This window comes from Ambystoma mexicanum, chromosome 2p (assembly GCF_040938575.1).
Source record: "Ambystoma mexicanum isolate Mex_15411 chromosome 2p, UKY_AmexF1_1, whole genome shotgun sequence".
NCBI lineage: Eukaryota > Metazoa > Chordata > Amphibia > Caudata > Ambystomatidae > Ambystoma > Ambystoma mexicanum.
The window spans coordinates 362,101,978-362,127,432 of record NC_090923.1 but is presented as its reverse complement, the minus strand read 5'-3'; the positions used below and the strand labels follow the sequence as shown (position 1 = coordinate 362,127,432).

At 46.2% G+C, this 25,455-nt stretch overlaps 1 protein-coding gene across 1 annotated transcript in view; it reads right to left on the bottom strand.

The window, feature by feature from the left end:
* The window catches only part of ADAMTS9 (ADAM metallopeptidase with thrombospondin type 1 motif 9), a 1,221,593-nt gene that overhangs the window by 1,069,793 nt on the left and 126,345 nt on the right, over nucleotides 1–25,455 (bottom strand). Inside the window, exon 4 of the mRNA XM_069643707.1 lies at nucleotides 19,224–19,510. Within this exon, the coding sequence (XP_069499808.1) occupies nucleotides 19,224–19,510 (287 nt within the window). The remainder of the gene's footprint in view (nucleotides 1–19,223; nucleotides 19,511–25,455) is intronic.

The window sequence follows — 25,455 nt, the reverse complement described above, 5'->3', positions numbered from 1 at the left end:
GGTCAGACTGGGCTGCCCTGAAAAGTTTTTCAACTCTGGGATTGACTGCTCTGGTGAGGTTCGGGTTTACCAGGGACGGGTCTATTCTTCGCTGAATAGACTTAAGGATAGGGATGGTCTGGGCAACAGGCCTCCTTTCTCCCACTAACTCCTCGGCGAAGTCCCTCTCTTCCTGGACACCGTGGGTGTCAATATGGAAATGTTCTGCTGCACTTGCGAGAACCTCGTTCAGGAGGGGTTGGTTATCGACAGGGGAGTCGGTAACCGGGGCTTCCTTCTCTACCGGGGAATCTACTCTGTAGGTTTCAGGGTCTTCCTCTTCCTCTTCTTGGTCCTCATCATCCCCATAGTAGCCCGTCCCGGTTTGCTCTTCTACCATGCCAAAATCTTGGTCCTCACCAAAGGAAGTCTCTCCTTGATACAGTGAGTATGGCCGTGAGTATGGTTGTACCTCGAAGGGGTCTGTAGACCTCATCGGTGTCTCAAACCGGGGCTTCTTACTCGGGGGGATAGGATCATTAGAGCCTGAGGGTGTAGCCCCTTGTGGATCCTATGAAAGGAAATGGTCTGGATTTTTATCGTAACAGTCTGCCAAAGAAGACATCCTTGACATGACCCTATCTATGTCATCACTCGACCATTTTTTGGAACTGGGAATGACTCTCTCAGAAAGTCTAGGAGATTTATCTTGAGTAGATTTGCTGGTTTTAGAAATATCAGCAGACCTGGTCTTGTCTGTCTGTTTAGGAGGCGTGGAGTGTTTCACAGGTGTGGAAGAGTGCAGAGGCTGCTTCTTCTGCTGTTTTCCCCCCTCCCCGTGAGTGGAAAAGTGTTTTCCCTGTCCCTTTGTGGCTCCGGAGGTTTGGGGGTAGAGTCCCTGTCCACGAACGTGGGGCCGCGCTGATCTTGTCTTCGGGCTCCGACTCCTGGAGCGCGGCCTGGGGGTGGAAGTCATCTTCGTCCTCCGACGATCGAACTTCTGTTAGCCTAGGGAGCGAGGCACTCTTGGCAAGAGTGGATGATTGCCTGGAGTTATGCGGCGATCTCGATCGAGAACGCCCGGAGGACACCGATTCGGACCGTTCTGTTTGTGCCTCTTTCCGAGAACTCGATGTCATCGAGTCTCGGTTGGACTTCGTGAGTTTTGTGTGAGTGGTGTGTGAAGCGCCTGTGTCGCCGGGGGTCTTCCCCATAGCCGCCCTGTCGGACGACCTTCTGAGGTCGGGGACCTGCGCTCGGCTGTCTTTCGACGCCGTAATGCCCTCGCCGTCCGAAAGCACGGTGTCGCTGACATCGCTGAAGGCGTCCTCCGCTGCCATGGCCGCATGCCTGGCGTGGTGGGCCCAATGCTTCATCGAACGGTCCTTAAGTGTCTTAGGTTTAAACCTACTACATGCTCTGCAGTTCGCTTCGGGGTGGTCCCTCGGCAAGCAGAGATTGCACGTGGCGTGCCTGTCGACCCAAGGGTATTTGCGATTGCACTTGGGGCAGAATTGAAAAGGGGTACCCTCCATACGCACCTTGAGGCAGCGGGCTGGTAAGTGTAGGAAATGTATAAGGTGTACCTATATACCAAGAGTGTAGAGTATGTCCAACCCCCGACTCTCCCTACTTGCAGGGCCGAGGCCAGAAGCCTTCCAAGGCCCAGGCCGAGGCCAGAGGCCTTCCGAAGCCCAAATTCATCGTGCAGCAGCCGACGGTCGATTTCTTCTCCAGCTGGCGTTGAGTGTCGAAGTTCGACGTTGGGATGGGGAAAGGATGTAAATTAATCAATATTTTAGCAAAAGTATGGCTAAGGCCAGGGGACTCCGCAAAATGCTTCCGACCAGTATGGCGGAAAAAAACAATCTGAGGATCCTAGACGCGTGAGGGATCTTGGGTACAGTGGACGTCACACTAGGGATCGTATTACTGGCACGCCCTGTGTCGACGCCCATTTTCGAGTTTCGAAAAACAAACTGTAATACTCTGCAGCTTCCACTAGATGTCGGCCTATGCACAGCATGTGATCTAAGCAGATTCCACAAGCCTCAGAAATATATATATATATATATATATATATATATATATTTATATAGATATATATATATATATACACACACACACACACACATTACACGGCCCGCGCTAGCAGTCCTGTAGTTATGGTTAAGTTGCTAAACCCATAGGAAGACCACTTTTTTGGCAGCTTATAACTTTGCTCCCCCTGGAGGAATCCTCATCAAACTTTGCAAAAAAGGCATATGGCCGGCTCTGAATTTTTCCGCCAAGATGGACAATGTTGCGTGCAGGGGGGGCGAAGTTATAGGGGGCACCATAGACTGAATGGGCAAAAACTTTGCGCATGGCTACAGCCGGAACGGCTGGACGGATTTGCACCAGATTTGAGGCAGGAGGCGGGGCTTGGGTCAAAAAACGTGCTTTTGTGTGTTCGGTCGGAATCCGATCAGTACTTTTGTTGCAAACAACTGAAATGTACATCTCTAAACATAATCCCATTTCTCTGTTCGCTCCACGGACATAAGTGTCATTGGCTTGCGGAACGGCGTGCTGTCAGAGAACTTTGGACGCAGTTGGTGGTTGGCTGGAGTTGTGCACATGGTGGCATGCATGGGTCTGAAGTAGCGGTGGGTCTGTTGAATGATTAGACTACTGGGTGCATGGCTGAAGGCTGTAGGCTGTAGGGCATGCACTCTAGAGCCTAGGGCTTCCGAACACCCAACGCAGCAATGCATGCCCGACTCTGCATGCGGTGGAGGGTGGTGCTTGCATGGTGTGGTTTGTGCAGATTGGTTGAGGTAGGGCCAATGTTGCGAACAGTATGTGGGTAGGTTGCCAGTGACACAGTACTTTGTGAATGGAAGTGTTTACGCCCATAGTATGTGAATAAAAGTGCACAGGGGTGCAGGTGACAGTGTTTTCTTTCTACATTATAGTAACTGTTGCAATGTACTGCTGCATATCTCCATGGCGGTGCACAGGTTGGGTAGGAGAGCTGGTGGCAGTGGTGTGTATGTGGATTGTCGTAGTTGGTGACATGGTGACATGCATGGTGCCATTACGTTGCGGTGGGTGTGTTCAGGTCTTAGACTATTGGGTGCATGGCCGAAGGCCATAGGCCGTAGGCCATGCACTCAAGAGCCTAGGGCTTGAGCACACCCACAGCAGTAATGCATTTTTGACTCTGCATCAGTTAGAAGGTGGTGACTTGTACAGAATGGTTGTGGAGCACATTTTAGACGCAATAGAGCAGCAGAAGTGAGCTGCCATGTGTGTATGTTTGGCTTCGCAGGTGAGGTCACTGTTAGAACATGATAATGTTTTTCATGTGTGGTTGGAGATGGTGCAGTGAAAAGACACGCAGTGTGGGCACTGGGTGCAGTATTTGCGTACTGTCAGTATGGAAGAGGGTATGGTTGAAGTGCAGTTTATATGTGCTTGGATAATGTGCTGTGTGAAGAGTGCTTGGAGTAGGGGCAATATTGTGAACATTATGTGGTTAAGTTGGAAGTGACACAATACTTTCTGAGTGGAAGTGGGTAAACCATAGTATGTGAATGAAACGGCATGGGGGAAGCAGAGAAAGTGTACTGTTTGTAAATTATGGTAACTGTTGCATTTTACGCTGTATAGATGCTTTGCGGTGCAGAGGTTGGGTAGGAGTGCTGGTGCCAGTGGTACGTATGTGCATAGTGGCAGTTGGTGACATTCTGACATGCATGGTTGCATTACGGTGCAGGGAATGTGAGCAAGGAGCACACTCACTGCAGCAATGCAGGTTTGACAGTGCATCAGGCACAGGGTGGTGATCTTTGGAGAATGGGTGTGGAGCACATTGTAGACATGCTACATCAGCACAATTGAGGTGAGAAGCGTGTCTTGTGTGTTCCATGGTTGTGGTGATAGTTCCAACATCCTACAGTATTTGGTGTACAGCAGGAGATGGTGCAGTGAGAAGTTGTGCAGTGTGGCCGAGGGTGCAGTGTTTATATAATGTGAGTATGGGAGAAGGTATGGTTGAAGTGCAGCTTATAGGCACAGGGTATTGATCGTTGGAGAATGGGTGTGGAGCACATTGTAGATGTGCTACAGCAGCACAAGTGTGTTGAAAAGTGTGTATTGTGCGTTCCATGGTTGTGGTAATAGTTGCAACATGCTACAGTATTTGGTGTACGGCAATAGATGGTGCAGTGAGAAGTTGTGCAGTGTGGCCACATGGTGCAGTGTTTATATAATGTGAGTATGGAAGAGGGTATGGTTGAAGTGCAGCTTATATGGGCTTGGTTACGCTGCATGCAGATTTATTGAAGTAGGTCCAATGTTGTGAAGATGTTGTGCTTAGGTTGACAGTGACACAATACTTTGTGAATGGCAGTGGGTAGGGGTGCTGCAGGCTGGGCTATGTTTGTGGATTCTGCTAATTATGACATGTTTCCATGAATTGGTGTTTTATGGTGAGGGGGAGTTGGGTAGAAGTGCTGCTACCTAGGTCACATTTGTGCATAATGTTAGCTTCCCACGTGGTCACATGCATGGATCCATAGTGTTGTGGTGGGTGTGGGCAAGGGATGCTGGGTGGGACTCAGGATCATGGTGGATGCTGCAATCGTGCATTCTTTAGCAGATGTTTCTGGTGGAGGGGCTTTGCAATCAAATGGAACGTGGACTGGTTGTAGTGTAGATGTTTTTGTTTTTTTTCGCTTTTACTTTCACTTTTGCAATCTAGTGGGTCACTCACACCCTCTTTCCTGTATCGGGTCACTCGCATGCTCTCTTTTCTCTTAACTTCTTTAAGGTTCACTTTCCTCTGATCTCTCTTTACTTCAGTGCTGCTAGCACATCTTTCTTCAAACTTTCTTTCTTGCTTGCTTTCCGCTGGCTTTACTTTCTCTCTTGATTTTGACTTTCTTTACCTTTGTGCCACGTCTAAATCTCTTCTATCTTCACTCCGGGATCCACCCAACCGTATGCTCCCGAGTTCCTATCATCACTGTCATGAAATTCACTGGGTAGCGCAGCGCTGGCAAGGGGTCTCCACAGGATACACTGGGTCGAGATCAGGGTCTCAGCACATGCACCTCAGACACACTTGGGATCGGCACACGTCCCAAAGGGAACGAGCATCTTTCTGGACTCGGCCAGCAGGTTGCAGTCTGACTCACTCGGGCTCTCGGGAGATACGGCTCCTCATCCACACTGCAGCCCCTCAAACACACCGGGCCAGCGTTTTGGTACGATGCTCAGCTAGGACTCTCCAGCCTTCTCTTCCTGCCTCTTCCCTCACCTTGGTTCCTCTGGTCCAGTCGGCTTCCCTAGCTCGATCATTGCTTCTAGCAAAACCACACCTTTTATACTGGTATAAAGAGTCAATTGGCGTCAGGTGTGCACAGTTGAAGTAGAGTGCCTAATCTTGTCTGACTATTAGTGGGAAAAGCTAGTTGTAGGTTGTAGTAGGCCCTGTCCTGCTTCCCAATGCTTGTCCTATGGGTAATACTCATTGTTAACAGTTGTATCTTCCTCTTCTCAGTGTTTGTTGGAAATGGGGAGGAGGAGATAGGGTGTGACTGGAAATACACCATGAAGGCTGAGGGAGAGTAGATTGGGGTATAATTGGGAAAGTGTGAATACTATGACTCGCCCTTGAGTATTCTCCTCCCAATCCCCCGTGATCCTCCATCAGGTTTCTCACAACCTTTAGGTAACTCTTTGCTTGCAAAAGCTTCATGCAGAAACCCCACCACAGCTTTGTCTGTAGTCTCTCTCACAATGTTATACTCCGTCCATCTGGACAATAAGTCCTCCAAAACAATAATGAACTTTCCTCGTCCACCTCCCATCTCAACCGGGCTTAGCACATTCATGGCCAGGTCTTACCATACCTTCTTAGGCACCTTAGCCTTCACCATAGGCTATACACTCGCTTAATCCCATTTACCCATCTGCCCACACTCCACGCAATCTGCCAACCTTCTTTACACATCCCGATCAAACCCCGGCCACTAATACACACCCCTTAAAACAGCTTTAGTTTGAGACACTCCTAAATGTTGCTCATGCACCAAATTAACAACTCTATTGCATATGGCTTGGTGAACAACTACACGCCCCAACAATGCAACAATCCACCCACCAAACCTAATTCCTCCCAGGCCTCACAAAAGGCCCTTTCATCTTGCCCCAATCTGAATTTAGCTGGCCACTAGGTCTCCACAAAGACTATAATGCAGACATCACCTCATCATCATTTACAGCCCTCAACCATTCCTCTTTCCCCACTATTCCACCGTGATTCATAAAAACCATTGGTGTTTATTGAACAAAGGTTGCAGGGTGAAAAAATGCCTAAACTAAACCTAAATCTAAGATGGCAGCAAGCGTCGACCATCAAATGAATATAAGGCAGTCCTAGTGGCATTGTGTCAAAATAAAAAGGGCCTATACTAAAAAACCTATTGCCAAACCTTACAACTAATACAAAAAGGGTGTGGGGTGGCTTTCAAGAAAAAAAAGAAGTGTTCACAAAGAATATACCAGGATGCGGTAGCTCGGTTCTCCCCTCCCCACGTTTTGAGCAAAGGGTAAGGTGGGATCTTGGAGCACAGCACACACTCAAGCTTCCCCAGCAGAGTCCACATTTCTGTTCCAATTTATCAGGAGTCTTGATGGCCAAGTCTTATTTCACTTGAAAGTCTCTTGCCTTCGTGGGCCTAATGTATTCAAACAACAAAACAAACGTTTATTCAACAAATTAAAGTTTGTTTCCTGCTTTCACTTAGGGTGAGGAGTCTTTACCCCTGGGTCCCCCTCTTCCGGGCGCTGACCCCTCTTTACTCTCGGCCTCCCTCCACCAGGTTCACTATGGCTTTTCCTTCCTTCAAAAATGTTTATGTCTATTTAAACAGTTCTAGTGGTCATCCCTCGGCCGGGTTCACTCGTGTCAACGCACTGTTTCTTGGGACTTAAGACTTGCCCCCTTCTTGTCAGAATGCCTCTTCCGGTTTCGCTCTTGTCAACTTCACATTCACAAATGTTTGCAGGATTCACTTCCTTTGCTTTCCCACAGTTCTTAGGTCAAAGGCTTTCGAATATAACAGGATTTTTCTCGACCTCCTGTCTGACCACTTTGACCTATCTTGTCGGCTCTCATACAGCCTTCTGGTATTTGCAGTTTTACTCAGAGGGGGATCGACCAGAGTCTCTCGAGATAGCACACACGTGGTTCCGGTTCCATCTACAGCTGGTCTCCCCTCATCACTTTTACAGTATTTTGAACTTGGTTCAACTTGCCACTTGCATCTTTCATTCACCACAGCCCTGCTCTTATCGGCTCTCCCCTCGACTCACTGGCCGTGATAAACCGCTTGGCTGTCCTCGTAACTGGAGTCAAGGTCGGTACTGCGGTAGTAGAAGTTTCACTCGCTCCAGCTTATCAGCGCTGACACGCTCCATGTACTGTTGACATCTGCTGCAGCATACTTGGGCTATTGTCCTCAGCCTTACGATTCTTTCAGTGGAGGGTTTGCAGGGTTTTCTCGAAGAGGGCAAGGTTGTGTCTCTCCTCGTCAGCCTCTCGATGTTTCCCACCTTTCTCCTCCTCTTGAAATGCCGGGTCTGGATAGCTGTCTCGTTGTGCAGTCTGCCTTGCTCATACTGTGTTCTCTTGCTCCACCTTTTATCCCTGTGGGGAAGGGAAAGGGCTGCCAGGTGTGTGTGATTCTGATTAATTACCTGAATTTGCCTGACCCTTGTATTGGGACATTTCAGTTAAACGGCTCTGGTGTTCGTCCATTCTCTGGTGTGTCGTGCAAAAGTGTTTGCAACGGAAAAGCGGTGGAAGCAGTTTTGAATTTCCTACATGATAGAATGGGGAAAAAGTGTTGAAAGAAGAGGGATACCACGTCTCACCCATCGGTGTCCCAGTTCCACTACCCGAGGACCCCCCATCCAGGTGATCCTCCCTCACTGGTCCACCCCCAGGAACTGTATCCAATAGCGATGACGGTGTCCTGGCAGCCTGGATGACAGGTCCCCAGGACTAGCCAGGGAGACACCTTCAGGTTTCTCACAGCAATCAACACTCTCAACGCATGAGCCACTATTTGTTCGCAGCCCTCTCCATTAATATGAAACAGAACAGCACCAATTTCATTGTCACTAGCATCCACCGTAATGACACTTCTCTGTGTGTCAAACCTTTTCAACGCACTAGCCAAGTCAATCTCATCCTTTATCCTTGAAAATACCCTTTTGGAAAAAACTAATTCTGAAGAAATTCCTCTCCCCTTTTGAGTAACTTTCTAATTTCCTTCACTTTTTCAGCAAAATCCTGAACAAACGACTGATAGAACTCAACCATCCCCAGAAAGGAGCAAAGTTCTCCATTGGACTTTGGCACTCCACCCTTCTTTATCGTATCCAACATCTCGCTCTTTGGTCTCACACCGAACCCTGAGATCTCATGCCCTAAATACTCTACCTTTTCTTTTCCAAACACACAATTTGTCCTCCCTGAAAGTGATGCCCCTCTTCTCCGAAATCTCTAGAACTCGCTCTAGAATAACATGTTCTCTTTCGCTTTGTCCACATGTGTACACATCATCTTGAAAACAAAAGACTCCATCCATCCCTTTAAATAAGTTGTCAATCATCTTCAGGAATATTGATGATACCGATACTAGACCAAATGGCATACTCCAAAACATGAGTTATAAATGCAGTACATTTCCTGCTCTACTCCTCTAGCTCTATTTGATGATAAGTAGAAGCCATGTCCAACTTTGAGAAAACCTTTCCTCCACCAATCATACCCAGCATCTCATTCACGTTAGGCAAGTGGTGCCTTTCCACGACAACACACGTATTCAATTCTCGTAAATCAACACACAAGCAAAGCTCCCCTGATGGCTTCTTTACCACCACCAAGGGTGAAATCCACTGCATGCCATCAACTCTCTCAATCATGCCCATGTTATGTAATTTCTCCAGTCCTTTCTTCACACCCTCTATGTGCCAGTGGAATTAGCCACATTCTGGCTGCCACGGGTGTGTTTCCTTTATTCAAAGTAATGTTTTCCCACACCTGGCAGACCCCATGCACCTCCATAACTTGCTCCATCTAATTGAGATATAATCGTACACCGAACCTTTTTTGCTCATGCCACCCCAGTAGAGTGGTGAACTTTGTCACACACACCTTTCCTTGGACAGACCTATCCTTAAAGTCAAACAGAGCATTAAAATACCCCAATAATTTCCAGGTTCACATCCGGACACAACAGACCACTCACAACCCCCTCGCCCACATCTCATTCGTATATATCTCTAGACATCAAGGAAATCTTTGGCCCTGAATTGGCCATCATGGATACTGCCTTTCCATTCACTTGAACTAAGAAGTATGGGCTCTCATACTCTTCCTCATCCACACCTTGTACGACATTCACAGTAATAGTTTCAACATGACAGTCATCTTCTTCAGAAGAGCCCTGAACTTCCTCATTCAAATAGAGAAATTTTCTTTGGAAATTCTTGCAACAACTATCGAAGTGCCCCTTCTTCTTGCATTTTCAGCATACCACCTTCTGCCCCGGGCAGACTGGGGATGCGGCAAAGTGAGACACACTAGTACAGCAAAAGCTTAGACGTTCTTCTACTTTTTGGCTCTTCATTCGTGTTCATTTGCCTTCACCACTTCCTATGCTTTCCTTCATTTTCTTCTTCTGTTTACCCTCTGATATTTTCAGAACTTCATCTTTGGCCTAATTGTTTTCAGCTTTGACCAGTTTTGCTACACAAGCCATAGAGTGTGTTACCTGTCTGGCAAACTCTAACACCTCATCTAGGCTTGTTTCATTTTTTAGCCACAGTTCTTCCCTGATTCTATTATTGCTGCAGTGGATCATAAATTGATCTTGAATATCTTCGCCCAGGGAATTGCAAAACTTACAAGTCAGTGCTAAGTGGCATAAAGCTGCGACGTATTCCTCCACAGTCTTGCTATTCTCCTGAATGTGGAACCCAAAATTATAACGTTCAGAATTGTACTTGTCTTGGCATCTAGCTTATGAGGAGACATGACTAGCTCATTTGCCGTATCACTACTACCCACAGCATTCATTTTGGGAAGTGTCTCAAAGATACACTGACCATTGTATACCAAAAAAGTTCATGAGCAATGACACTTTCCTATCATTCAAAAAGGAAGCTACACAAGCAGCACGAATATAATGGAGAAAACCTTTATTCCAATGGCTCCACTTCACTTTTTATGGGCCCTTGCGAAGCCATAAATATTAAGGGGCAAGGAACCCCTGGCACAACCATGGTGTCACACTGCCCAAGGTTCACACTCAAATCCTCTTACAGTACTTTCCAAAAGAAAATCCACTTGTTGCTTAGTTCCTTACAGAGTACTGCGACAAGTGCGCACAGCAAGGATACACAATCCTCAGGTCTTGCCGAACCAACCAATACTAGGCAATATATCACTCAAGATGGCCACACACTTTAGAGTCCGTTCCTCTAGAGAACGATGACGTGCCAGAGGCTTACCAAACTGCTTACCTCAGGTGAGTGTGAGCAGTCGCTCACCCCCTCAGGGTCCTCAATGGGGGCCAGAGCGAGTCATTGATCACCCCTACAGGGTCCTCTTCAATGGTGCTGATCCTTATTTGTGACTCAAAAACTGTCAGACAGTTTACTGAGTGGCTGTACATGGGGAAACAGGCAGCTGTTGCTCACCCCCACAGGGTCCTCAACAAGGCCGGGATGACCCATTTCTCACACCCACAGGGTCCTCTTCAATGATGCCGATTTTGATCCTTCTTTGGCAACCACACAGAGCAGACTCCACACTCCAACAGTCCTTGATAGAACAAAGAGCCTGTTTTCCACATACACATACCACACCAGGGTTCCACGTTCCACATTGCCAAGACAACAGTTACCCAGAACACAACAGTATCCCATGTCATGAGAAGTAGATGATGGAATCCATGACACTATCATAGCATTATGTCAGCGAGGCATAATTCAGCCACCAGAATCCCCAAGCAACACGGCTACATACCCAGTGAAAAAAGAAAAGGGGTCAAGCTGGAGGATGATACAGGATCTGCGCCCTCTGAATAATATTGTAGACGCAGCATTCCCTGTGGTACCCACTCCCGCCACTATTCTTTGCAATATCCCTGAGGTGACACATTTTATGGTCATTGATCTCAAAAACACATTCTTCTGCATTCCATTACTTCCAGACTCCCAATATCTCACAGTGTTTATTTATCACGGGCAGAGATTCCAACACACAATATAACAGTACTAGAATAGGCCACACCCTGAGGATGTTACAGGGAACATTGCCACACTCTACTGGGCACTTCCGGGAGCTCCATATCGACTAGTTAACATAGTTAACAGGTGCAGTAACTACCGTTATATAATTGTTTTCCCATTCTCCCGTTGGCTTGAAGCAGGACCCTGTACCCATCTAGATGCCAAATCAGCAGCTACATTTTTAGTGCACAAGGTGTTTCCTCGATGGGGAATATGTGAGGTCCTGAAATCTGACAATATGATACACTTTTTAATGAATCATTTAAAGAAATCACATTGCTATTAGGCATTAAGCACAAATTATGCTCAATTTACCACCCACCAAGCCAACATCTTTATAGAACGTTCAAATGGGTTGTTAAAGCAAAACATTTCTAAATTGTGCCATGCACTAGGGAGGAATTTGCTGCACTGTCTCCCTTTGGCACTAGTTAGCCTCAGACACCAGCCAGGAATGGACATCACTTGTCCCCACACGAAATAGTGACAAGACTCACACCATTTACACCTGTACACATTGCATCAGATGCACACAGGGGAATGGATGTTTTGGGAGAGGAGTTTCAGGGCTATTTTAGGGACTTAACCAAATGTATAAAGATTATATCTCAACAGCTTGCACCTAGAGAACATCAGGCTTCACCCGACTCGTTGGACCTAAGGTCCCTGCCACAGCCACCACCATTTCCTGTAGACCTGGTCTTTGTCGGATCGTTTGTACGAATGTGGAATGAGAGGAGGTACCAAGGACCATACAAAGTAGTGTGCACTACACAACATATACTACCACATGTACTAAAGTTGGAAGAACTGCGGTATGGGGTAGACATCTCTGATGTCTGCAAATACACTAGCACAGGCCCTTTACCTGAGGACACCCAAGAGGATGAACTTTACAAGAGGAGTTTAGTTGGTTTTACATTGACATTTTTGCAGGTAATATGTCCTCGGGGACACCAAGACATTCACTGTTCCTCACAGCCTCTGAGATCAAGACATACTTGAAAGAATTTGTTGCTATGTATATAATGCTTCTGTCTCAGTCTTCTTTTTGTCCTTATTTATAGCACCATTTATATAGTTAAGAAATATAAGAAAGGTATAAGAATATTGAAGTAAAAAGTGTTAGTAAGTGGAAATAGTAAGGAAATTTAATACAAATTAGTTATTTGGATACCATTGCAGATGTGTATCACCCCGACAGAGATATGTTGTATAATCATATGCGGGAGGTGGGAAGATCGATGTCAAACGAGAGCGGTTATATCTGCTCTCTTATACCACATGCAAAAGGCACGCCCAAATAATTTATCCCTAGAGAGATGCCACCTCTGATAGCATAATGCTTAGTGCACCTGGCCCTCTGTAGAACACAAGGAGATGTTTCAAGGACACAGGGTTGAAGCAACCATAATGGAAAGAAGTGAAAGTGAATGTGCATAAAAGAGATGAGTGTCAATGTGCAGACAATAAGGAGCACTGTCAAATTAGACCATTATTGAGATTGGAAGGTGCACTGTTCTCCAACATATGGGAACAAGGGCTAGTGAGCTGCAGAGCAGAGGGGCTACTGGGGTTTTCAGAGGAAATAGTGGCACATGGCAATCAAATGTGTCACGATATATGGAGCACTTATATACCAAAGTTGACCTGGATTGAAATGCTAAAGTACAGGTATCCACACACTTCTCCTTCTGTTTCAGAGGCAATGGCACTATGCCGGTGGAGACCAACGAACATTGTAACTAGACTTTATTCTTACCCGATTTGACCAGTGGCATGGCCATCCTTATGGATTACTTCTGGTTATGTGGACAGTTTGCCTATCTCCATCTCCAACCGTCCAGGAAAGGTGTTCGTTCTCGAATGACTTTGTACTCTACTGTTCTCAATGTCCCTGATGCCCACTTGACTGTCATTAATGTGCTACCCCCATATGCAGATGTGCCCCCTCCATGTCAACGTGTCCAATGCTCACTAAGGTGCCCTTGCAATAAACGCTCCAGCTACTGGTCTCATAAGTACCCAGACAAGTTAAAAGCTATACCTAAGCAGTACAGGTTGTTTACTAAAACAGAAGCATTTTTCATGGACCTCCACGTTTCAGGCATCCAAATAGCAGAAAATGAGAAATGGTTGCAAATAACAAGGTGTGAAATGCTACAGATAGTGAACCAGACTGAGCAAGGTCTCAACTCCATAAAAAAGGAGACTTATGACACTCCAGAACCACTATGTTCTGGATCAACATACTGCTATGGAGGGGAGGGGAGTGCCAAATGATAGGGAATTCCGGTTGCACATACATAACCCCAAATGACTCTGATAACATGTCCCTGACCCACGCTATGGAGGTCTTCCACAACATGCATATTGCGATGGAAAAGGAAGCTGGAGTGGAAGAAGATAGGCTGGATTAATTGTTCTCTTTGGCCCTTTCATGGTTAGGGATAGCAGTAAAATTGCTGGTTCCAATCGTCTTTATGCCGATTATAATTTTCTCCTGCCAGCTTGTCCTATGATGTTACTTCAAGACACTACCCAAAGAAGCAATGATGATGTCTGTGTCCCGTACAACAGGTAAGGTTGCTCCCTCACAAAACACATGTACACACAGACTGAAAAGATGCATAAAATGGTAAGAATAGAACACAAGTTAGTATCTTGTAATGGATGGGGGATGTTGTTTTATGAAGTGTACCCCAGAAGAATATGCCTGGATGGGGAAAGCTTACATCAGATGTGCCAAGTGTGGGTGCACAAGGATGATGAGTATAAAAGGAGGGAAGCAGGATTAGTTAATGATTTAACTAAAAGGGGAGTGTTTTGATGCAAATGCAGCATCCCAATCGTGTAAAAATGTTCAGGTGCGCAAAAGATATGAGTAGGCCTTTATCTCCCTAAGGTAATGACTATAGGGGATGTTTAGATTTTTTGCATAGGTATTTACCAATGGAGAATGTAGGATTATGTTATAAAACTACTATGCTTGTTATATGTTAATTGCTGTTTCCGCTATAAAAGATGTAACCTGAAATAGACAAGCCAAGTTCTTAGAAACTCCAGTCTGTATTTGCATGTAACAAACTTGTTTTTCTCGCAAAGGGTGTACTGCTTATTTGACCCTCTTGGATTTGTTTTTATCAATCAGGTTTTGGGTCCGTGCCTACACCATTTGGAATAAACACCAAATAGCTCCCCTAGAACTTAATGAGTCCAACACTAAAATGGTTTGGGGCACTGTGCTCGAATGTCATCAGTTCCAAAATGATACTCCACAAGCATGTTAAGAGGTATGGACAATACCAGTGGTTAAGTAAAGTTCAGGTCAGTAAACTTAATCTCAGTCACTAGGAAGGATACTTGATGAGTACTCCACCGACCAAAATTAGGCAAGAGTAGTTGAGTCACAACAAAAGAGGTGATGGCTGGAAGGTTTAGAATGAATCTTAACCTCTGGCATTGCTCTGGGAAAGCCTCCAGACCATCAATCTTCGCCTACCAAGCCATTACAAAAGGGGAAATACCATATGCAATTCAGGCTAGGTCCTTCCCCAAAAGAGGCAGTCCAACCTGAACTGCTTGGTCACATCTCGTCTGCACAAAACCACAAGCATCCTCAGTCATGTTTCGGCATTGCTGGGCCTCATCACTGAGGAGCAGTTTGGGTCTCTAGGCCCGGCAGGCACAGGACCCACGTCTGGTCATACCAGTCCCACTCGGGGTGACCAAGCAAAACAAAATAGGTGATTGTTGGAAGGTTTAGAATTAATCTAAACCTCTGGCATTGCTCTGGGCAACCCTCAAGACCATCATATTTGCCTGCCAAGCCATTACAAAAGAAGAAAGACCATTTGCAAATCAGGATTGGTCCCACTATCAGAATTGGAATCTTCACTGACTTTGTCTTCATTCCGGGATTTTGAAGAAGCACCAGAGCCCAGAGGAAGTCAGGGAAAAACTCTCTTCTGGGTAGATAAAAGCCTGTTCAGAATTCCGTTGCAGTCAAGATGGGATGGATGCTCTTTGTGATGGTGGCTGTAGTTCAGTGCAGAGATCCAGATGTCGACCTCCAGGATGTACGGTTCCCAACTTCAGAGATCGCTGTGTCGGTAGGCAGGGAAAAGGAGCGTTTGTATAAGCAACAAGTAGGGAGAAAGGCTCGTAATAGCACAAGTCGAACTAACAGACCCGAAGACTGTAACACTGTGAATGCAAAGCCGGTCAATGCGGAAGACTCAAGGAGACGACCGTGGCAAATGGTAGTAAGCGCAACAAGGCGAAGAGGAGCTGAAACGAGATCCAGGGACTCCAATGCTTCAGACATCAAGGACCAAAGGAAAAGAGAGAAAGAGAGCGATAAGGAATCCAGAGAGATCCAGGGAAGGACTAGGAAGAGAATTGAAAAGAAAAAGGAAGGGAAAGACAGCGTCTCACCATTCAAGAAAGAAGTGACATATCCGCTTACTGTGCGGTTGCTAATGAATGATGACTGCCCTTTCCTGTGTCGCTCACTGCAATGCCATCTGGAGGCAGGAATAGACCATCGCTGGTATGACGAAGCTCTGCAGTACAATGCTGCCATCTTGCCAGGAATCGGGTTGTGCCTATTCCAGCGGTGCCTGAGCGACCACAAGGCAGGGTTCAATTTACGGACACTCACCACAAAAGGGTCTGTCCAGCCTGAACTGCTTGATCACATGAGGCTGAAACATGTCTGGGGGTGCTTGTGGTCTAGTGAAGAAGGGATGTGACCTAGCAGTTTGGGTTGGACTGCCCCTTTCGGGGTGCGACCAAGTCTGATTTGCATATGATCTTTCTGCTTTCTGTAAAGGCTTGGCACGGTAAAGAGCGATGGTTTGTAGAGTTGAACAGAGCTGTGCCAGAGGTAAAGATTAATTAAAAACATTCCAACCATCACCTTTTGTTTTGTCCGAGTCATCCCAAGTGGGACGGGTATGCCCAGACGTGGGTACTGAGCCTACTTTTAATCCTACTTTACATCTTCAACATCACGCAGAAACAAGGGTATGGTCCCTGTCCCCTGGTGTCTGAACGTACCAGTTGCCACTGCATTCAGCGTGCAACATTATGCTTATGCCAGTATTAGAGGCAGCTGTTGTGACAAGAAGGCTTCTGTCTCTGTCTCCTGGCTGGACAGTGGAGCTGTAAATGGTTCAAGGTCAGTGATGGCAGGCGGATATTTTTCATGGAGGCACCTTAACGTCAACTACGAATTAGCATGAGCGACAGAGAATAGGGAGGGGGCACCAAGTAATGTAGGAGTGTTTGGAGGAGATCGCCCCCGAACATATTTGTATAACAATGTGTTGAAATTATGCATTTCAAGGCACACATTTTGTAAAAATGGGGTAAAAAGCCATACATGAAAATATCCACTGGGTGTGAAACTGAAGGGAAACTAACAACCGGGCATAGCCTAAAGAGTGATGGACCTTGCCTAAAAGGGAGGCTGGGCCCCTGCTGTAAAATAGATATTCAGCTATTGTCGCAAGTGCTATTGTATGCATACAATCTAGATATTGTAAATATATCTCTCTGGCTCAGATTGTACATACATTGCTGTCTGTAAACAAAACTCTCCAGTTAATACATCAACAGTTCACTCAGTCGGGCTAATTTTGTTAAAAATATTAATTGCATGCAGGGGACAACCAAAGTTCGAATGCATGCGCTGGTGGAGTGCAAAAGGAAAAGTAAATACAGGTGACATATCTTTGCTCTTACATTTTACTCTCTTTTGTCAAACAGGTACGTTGCGTGCTAATTGCGCTTAGAAAACAGCATTTACAGTGGATTCCAATGGAATCCGCCTGCATTTAGCACTTGGATAGAAATACAATAGTATTTCACTTGTATGAAAATCTCATGCAGACAGAAAACTAGGTTGTTTTGCAGGAGGAGCTGAAATGAAGAAGAGAACGTGTATTTCACCTCCTGTCTCACACTCTACTGGCAAAAGAGTTTTATTATGTGCAGAACCAGTACAGCAAGCGTACATTTGACATAAGCCTTTTTGACTCATGTTTATATGCATTTCTAAGTACCATGGCTTTTACAATGTACCCCAGTTAGTAAATGACCCTCATTATGTAAATACATCACCTATGATAAACAGGATGTGGGGATACATATCACTAATGTGGATTCCTGGCTGCTTTGCATAAAATAAACCACATTTTGGAAACTTAAGTATGACCGGAGGCTTTTATATTTGACAACTATATCTATGAGACTGATTGAAGCTTAAACATTTCTATTCACATTGGGGTTTGTTCCCATTTAACTACAACACACACCATAACAGTACAGTGTTTGCAAACCAAGAAACAAATATACACATTTGGACAGCTTTTGCTCTTGGATATTGAGTCTTGGGCTGTTCTGCATCAGAAGAGGATGTCCGTAAATGCATGCTTTTAACAGCTTGTAAATGAACTTTGTGAGAGCCCAGAACAACAATTAGTAGGGGAATGGTGGTCCTCATTAGGCAGCCCCTGTACCACACCGGACCCTACGCCAGCTAAAGGAGACCCTCATCCATTCGCAATGGAATGCCACACCTCACAGTGCATTGGTCAGTGAGTGACAGGACACAGTCCCTCACTGCATTAATTCCTTTCAGGCATAAGTCTTAGTGAGGGCTAACTCTATGAGTTATCAGTCATTATAATCCATCCAACAACCATGTTACGTTTGCTCACTGCAAAGGCCATAATTGCAAAAGGCACTATCACTACTCAAGTTGATCCAGTACATTTGTCTGTGCACTACCATACTATGAAAACTACAAAACTTCGTATGCATCTCGCAGCCATATCCTGGAAGTCCACCGTCTCGCTGTCTCCTACCTCCCAATTTATCAGACACAGCTTCTCTGGTCCATCCGGAGCTAGTTCACGGCACCAGGACACCACAACTCTATGCCCTACCCATGCTTCCTGCTGCCACTGAGGAAATTAAATTAAAACCTCATCTTTCTTTGGTCAGTCACACCGTTCACAGCACTGAGTGGCAACCATTGCCATTTTCTCTCCAATTACATACAGGGTTTTGAAGAACACACATGTATCACCAGCCTCCCAGAAACTCCTTTATCAGGACTTTACAAAGCCCCGGAATCTACACCACTTCTGCCACGATATTCATATTCAGTCAGTGTGCTAGCAGTAGCTTCATGCCCCAAAACTGCATCAGAGCTTAGAAGGGAGCAGTCTCTGTCCTTGGACTGCAGAATGTATTCTTAATTACCAAAGGTGATTGGAGTTCCAAGTAAACCTTTAAATAACACAAATTACAGGCTTACATATTTAAAAATATAGATACAATGTACAGTTTGCTTTTCCGTAAACTATGAGTTATCACACTAATCAAAAGACCCCGGTTACTATTTATGACTAAGAAACAGAAAGGAATACAAACATAAGATAATACTGTCATTAGGCAAAGTTAAAATACACAACTACTAATTTTAAAAAATAACCATCTATCAAAAATGAATGAAAGAGGCCAGATGAGAGTAGCAATTGATTCGATATAACCCATGAATGGGCAAGAGCTGCCCAAACTATGTTTGCAATTGACTAAGTGAAAGACCTAAACAAAAGTCCCAACACTGTGTCACTGACATTGCTATACATATCTAACATTCTAGGAGGAAACTAGGGATATTTTTCCGTTCTGGAGTACACATATTCTCCATTAAACTGATCACAAAAAACATTATGTTGCACGTATTTACAAAATCAAATTGAATATTTGACATCATATCAATAACTATGATAGCATCAAATAATATTCTGACTGATTGGTACAATTTTCATGCAGTTTATGAAATGCTATTGGTAATACTTAGTTTTTATACTTACTATAGACATTAACGTTAAAATATAGTGTTGTAGGTTAGCTCCGTGATATTCAAGCATTCTATTGTCTGCCACGACCATCACTTCAACATATCGCGGATAGGACAAAAAGCGCTTTGTTCTTCTGTGGTGGGATTCTGTCTCATTCATGTTATCATTCTCGCTAACTGAGGACATGCGTCTTTGTACAATGCTACTTTTTAACTGTTCAAGATCGGATAACATACTATTATCATTCCAATTCCTGCGCCTTGGGGTCCTCTTGCTCTTTTTATGGTGATTGTTTTGGCCTGTAGTAAAAAAAAAAAAGAAAGATTACCACTACTGTTTAAAACGTGCAGACTTGTATTCACAAACACACCTAGAAAGTGATGACATAAGATCCAAGAAGCTCAATTTGGGTACACAAATTACAGCTTGAGGGGAACAACTATAAACCATACAAAAAGTCCATATAATAGCATTTCTGTTTCAGAGCTTTCGGAATTCCGTCTGTTTCGGATTTTCCCCACCACCCCAGCTGGAAGAAAGTGCCCATGGGACGCCTTCAGCAACTCTCATCACATGACTACATGCTCTAAATCAATGTGGCCACAAAGGGAGCACTTGGTCTACTGATTCTGTACCCATGATGTTGACAACTCATTCATACCACGCCTCCCTCCCCTGTTTCCTCAAAAAACACGACGTAATCTGCCACTCTACTAAAAAATAAATAAAAAAGAGAAATACAGTACTTCTACTTCTTCATCCCCTTCTCGCCACATCTAGTTGCTGACAGCACTGCAACATCCTCCTGTTTCATAAATGTTACTATTTGGCTAGCCTTCCTCTGGCCCCTCTCTATCTTTATTTTTCTGGAAATGCGGCTCCGATAATTAAACAAATTACCCTAGGCGAGATTTTACATATCATGTTTACATTGCAAAATATTGGTTAGGATTCCAGAGACAACCAATGCCTGCGTTGCCCTGCAAGTGCAGATGAGAGGCGTTTCCAGTAGGACAACACATTTTCCACATGATCTCCTTTTTTACCGTAGGTGAGCAGTATAAATGTTATTCTTATTTTGAGATTTGAGTATGGCAACACCAATTTTATTACCATGTCCCTGTGGTCCCAAATTGTCTATCGCATGCACTGTAAACACACTAAATCCCATAAGGCATGCCTGGGACGACGAGCCTTGCCCAGCTGGGACACTAAAAACCATAAACCATGCCTGGGAGGACGAGCCCTGCCCAGCTGGGACACTAAATCCCATAAGCCATGCCTGGGAGGACGAGCCTTGCCCAGCTGGGACACTAAAAACCATAAACCATGCCTGGGAGGACAAGCCCTGCCCAGCTGGGACACTAAATCCCATAAGCCATGCCTGGGAGGACGAGCCTTGCCCAGCTGGGACACTAAAAACCATAAACCATGCCTGGGAGGACGAGCCCTGCCCAGCTGGGACACTAAATCCCATAAACCATGCCTGGGAGGACGAGTCTGGACCAGCTGGGACACTAAAACCCATAAGACATGCCTGGGAGGACGAGCCCTGCCCAGCTGGGACACTAAATCCCATAGACCATGCCTGGGAAGACGAGCCTGGACCAGCTGGGACACTAAAACTCATAAGCCATGCCTGGGAGGACGAGCCCTGCCCAGCTGGGACACTAAATACCAGAAGGCATGCCTGGGAGGACAAGCCCTGCCCAGCTGGGACACTAAAACCCATAAGGCATGCCTGGGAGGACAAGCCTTGCCCAGCTGGGACACTAAAACCCATAAGGCATGCCTGGGAGGACAAGCCTTGCCCAGCTGGGACACTAAAACCCAGCACACATGCCTGGGAGGACGAGCCCTGCCCAGCTGGGACACTAAATCCCAGAACGCATGCCTGGGAGGATGAGCCCTGCCCAGCTGGGACAATAAATCCCAAAAGCCATGCCTGGGAGGACAAGCTCTGCCCAGCTGGGACACTAAATCCCATAAGGCATGCCTGGGAGGACGAGCCTGGACCAGCTGGGACACTAAATCCTATAAGGCATGCCTGGGAGGACGAGCCTTGCCCGCTGGGCCACTAAATCCCAGAAGGCATGCCTGGGACGACGAGCCTTGTCCAGCTGGGACACTAAATACCCAGAACGCATGCCTGGGAGGACGAGCCCTGCCCAGATGGGACACTATATCCCAGAAGGCATTCCTGGGAGGACGAGCCCTGCCCAACTGGGACACTAAAACCCATAAGCCATGCCTGTGAGGATGAGCCCTGCCCAGCTGGGGCACTAAATTTCAGAAGGCATGCCTGGGAGAACAAGCCCTGCACAGCTGGGACACTAAAACCCATAAGGCATGCCTGGGAGGACGTGCCCTGCCCAGCTGGGACACTAAATCCCAGCAAGCATGCCTGGGAGGATGAGCCCTGGCCAGCTGGGACACTAAATCCCATAAGCCATGCCTGGGAGGACGAGCCTGGCCCAACTGGGACACTAAAACCCATAAACCATACCTGGGAGGACGAGCCCTGCCCAGCTGAGACCGTAATCCTATAAGGCATGCTGGGAGGACGAGCCTTGCCCAGCTGGGACACTAAATCCAAGAAGGCATGTCTGGGAGGACGAGCCTTGCCCAGCTGGGACACTAAATCCCAGAAGGCATGCCTGGGAAGACGAGCCCTGCCCAGCTGGGACACTAAATCCCATAAGGCATGCCTGTGAGGACGAGCCCTGCCCAGCTGGGTCACTAAAACCCATAACCCATGCCTGGGAGGATGAGCCCTGCCCGGCTGGGACACTAAATCTCAGAAGGCGTGCCTGGGAGGACGAGCCCTGCCCAGCTGGGACACTAAAACCCATAAACTATACCTGGGAGGACGAGCCCTGCCCAGCTAGGACACTAAATCCCAGAATGCATGCCTGGGAGGATGAGCCCTGCCCAGCTGGGACACTAAATCCCAGAAGGCATGCCTGGGAGGAGGAGCCCTGCTCAGCTGGGACACTAAATCCCATAAGGCACGCCTGGGAGGACGAGCCTTGCCCAGCTGGGACACTAAATCCCCAAAGGCACGCCTGGGAGGACGAGCCTTGCCCAGCTGGGACACTAAATCCCAGAAGGCACGCCTGGGACGACGAGCCCTGCCCAGCTGGGACACTAAATCCCAGAAGGCATGACTGGGAGGAGGAGGAGCCTTGCCCAGCTGAGACACTAAATCCCAGAAGCTGATAAGGAGAGGTGACTATGGGAAAGTAATTTTTCATTCAGCACACATTGCAAAGGCAAAGGGGAGAGTGTTGCGTCAGTGTCTATGCGACAGCTGGACCGTATTTGTTGTGGGACTCAGCTGTATTCTATGAATTGCAGCATGAGGGATGGCGAGGGTGAAGTCAGAAACTTGCCAAACCGCTGGGGCAACTGCCTACAGTGGAGGGCTCTGCTGGTAATTATATTTGCGCCTTGAAACACTTGTGTATAGGCACGTTATAAATGCCATATCATATCAGGATACCTACCTCATTTGCAAACATGAAATTGACATGCAGAAAGGTGAGATAGGACACATATATCAACTTTAGTAAGTCCATCTCTGTAGAGTAGAAATACTGGGACGGCTTCGGGCATGGTCCTCTATGGAAATTGAGATCATCCTCTGTGCCATTGCTGTTCTCCTGCAGTGCCCAGTCCTCCATGGAGACACTGCTCTCTAATCCCCTTGATCATCGGCTTATCCAAGTTCCCAGGAAGGTTGATTCTGACCGCCTAGTCCATATTGCTAGGCACGGTGGGAAAGCTGATGGATGGGTTGTGTCAGTTGTGTAAGGGGGAATCCACTATGAGGTGGATGGAGACAGTAAGAGAGCTCTGAATTGTGGGTGCTTGTACTGAGATGATTTCTGTTTGGTCTGTAGCGAGTGGATTTTTGCTGCAGGTATTCAGGTCCTTTGTTGTGGAAGGCTCGATGAGTAATACACATCGCCTTGAAGGAAGCTTGTTGAACAACCGGAAGCCAGTGGAGGGCCAAAAGCTAAGAGAAGTCAGTGTTTTACAATTTTACACTCATTGGAGATTTCTTAGCTACGAGGAGGGAGCTCCTAAGTATAGTGCATTGGCATAGTCTACGGCGGTGACTCTGTGTGGAAAGGTCAGGAAAGGAAAAAATGTAGCGAAGGATCCGTATGTGGATGCAACAGTTTTTACCACAGAGTTGATGTGATTAGATAGTCAGGTCCGAGTCCATAATGCAACCAAGATATTTTACTATGATGGCAGTGGGAGAGGGGAAACAGGGTATGAGTTGGGGGAAGAGGGCGGTTTCCCACATAGCATGTTCTCCGTTTTGCCTAAGTTGAGTAGAAGGCGATTGGTCGTCATCCAGTGTTCGATTTCAGAGAGACATGGTGCGAAATCGGAAGCGATAGTGGGATGACTATTTGAGATTTTGAAGATGAGTTGAGTGTCATCCATGTAGTTGCAGCAGGATAAACCATGAGCTTGGGTGAGGGCAGGCAGCATGCTTGGGTCGAGTTTAAAGAGTAGAGGGGAGAAAGAGGCAACTTGTGGTACTCTGCAGAGAAATGGCCGGTGTACCGAGAACCGAGGCACATGAAGAAATTGTGATCTGCTGGAAAGGAAGAAGGATATCCCTTTTACAGCTAAGTCACTGATGCCTAGAGTGTGTAGCCTCTCAGTCAAGATGGAGTCGTCTATGGTATTGAATGCTGCAGAGAGGTCGAGCGGGATTAGGGCAGCACATCAATCTGAGTTGGTGCATCTTTTTAGATCGTCCCAGATGGAAACTAAGCAGGATTCTGTTCCTCTTAATGGTCTGAAGCCTGATTGAGCAGCATCTAGGATCTCGTTGGATTCTGAAAAGAGGCATAGTTGTGAGTAAGTCGCTCCATCTGATAATTTGGCTATAAAATGTTATTTGAGATGGGTCTGTAGTTGAACGGGTCAAGAGGGTCTAGTGAGGCCTTTTAAAGAGAGGGCTTGATGAAGGAGGTCTCAAATTCTGCTGGGATGATGCCAGAAGTCAGTGAAGAATGGATGATGGATCGGGCGAGATTGCCTGCACAGGTGGATGTCAAGATTTCTTTTATTCGGAGACTGGGGTGGCAGGGCTCTGCTGGGGAGCCTGGTGTATGGCTAAGTGATACTAGTTTGAGGAATTCCGGGGGGGGGGGGTGAAGAGAAGGAGGAAAAATGTGCAGGGGGAGAGTGAGATTTTAGAGAGGATAGAGGTATGTCTCTCTAAGGCTTTGTTGTGGAAGTGGTCTACAAGAGAGTCTGAGGGATTGTGTATGGCGGGGTGCATTGGTGGGACACACATTGGGTGTTGAACTCAGTAACGGAAATGAGCTTAAAGAGTTCCTCGATTAGGTTTGTGGCTTTGGAGATTCTGTTCCCATAGTAGGGACTTTTGGCTTTGCAGACTTCTGCATGATAAAGCTTGATTTGGGAGGTGTAGCCTAGTCTGTTGGGTGGCGATGGGTCTGAAAACCTATGCTCAGGGGTAAAACTCAGGGTTTTCAGTGATCAATTGGCATAAATCTCTAAAGGATATTCTTAAGTACGAGAGTGGGCTGGCCAGCTCTGATGAACAGCAAGCATCATGGGGTTGTGTAAAAAAACAACCATTGCCATAATTTACATCTGGACACAGTATATATTCTGCAGCAGGTTCTCTAGGGAAATCTGGCAACCTGCTTATTAGTCGGTCTTAGTCTGGAGGCATGAGAATGGTACAGAGGCTTGGATGGTATTAGTTCATAATCATAGATATGCTGCACATTAAATCTATTACAGACAACTTAAAAGCCAAATGGGAGAATACGCTATGTCCATTTTTGTAGGAAGATTCCAAATTATGTTAAGGCGACCAAAGATGCTGGATTGAGACTCATACATGATTGGCATTGGACATCGCAGAAATTACACAGTGCAGGCTTGGTCCATGAAGCATTGTTCTATGAGAGAGCAGAATGCTAGTTTGGGGTTATTTGAGGAGTATCCTAGGTCCTCAAATGTTGCTGGATACAGATATTTGAGAATATGTCACATGTAATATCCATTACATTACCAAATACAGCCAAATTATGTCAATTACACGGCATTTTACATAACATGTGCACTGGTGGACTGTGGGATATTTTCAGTAAAATGACAAATATTTCCCATTAATGAGTGCAGTAATAGTGCACTACACTTTCTGTGAAAACTGGGTAAAACTAAAAATACAATTTACAATCGG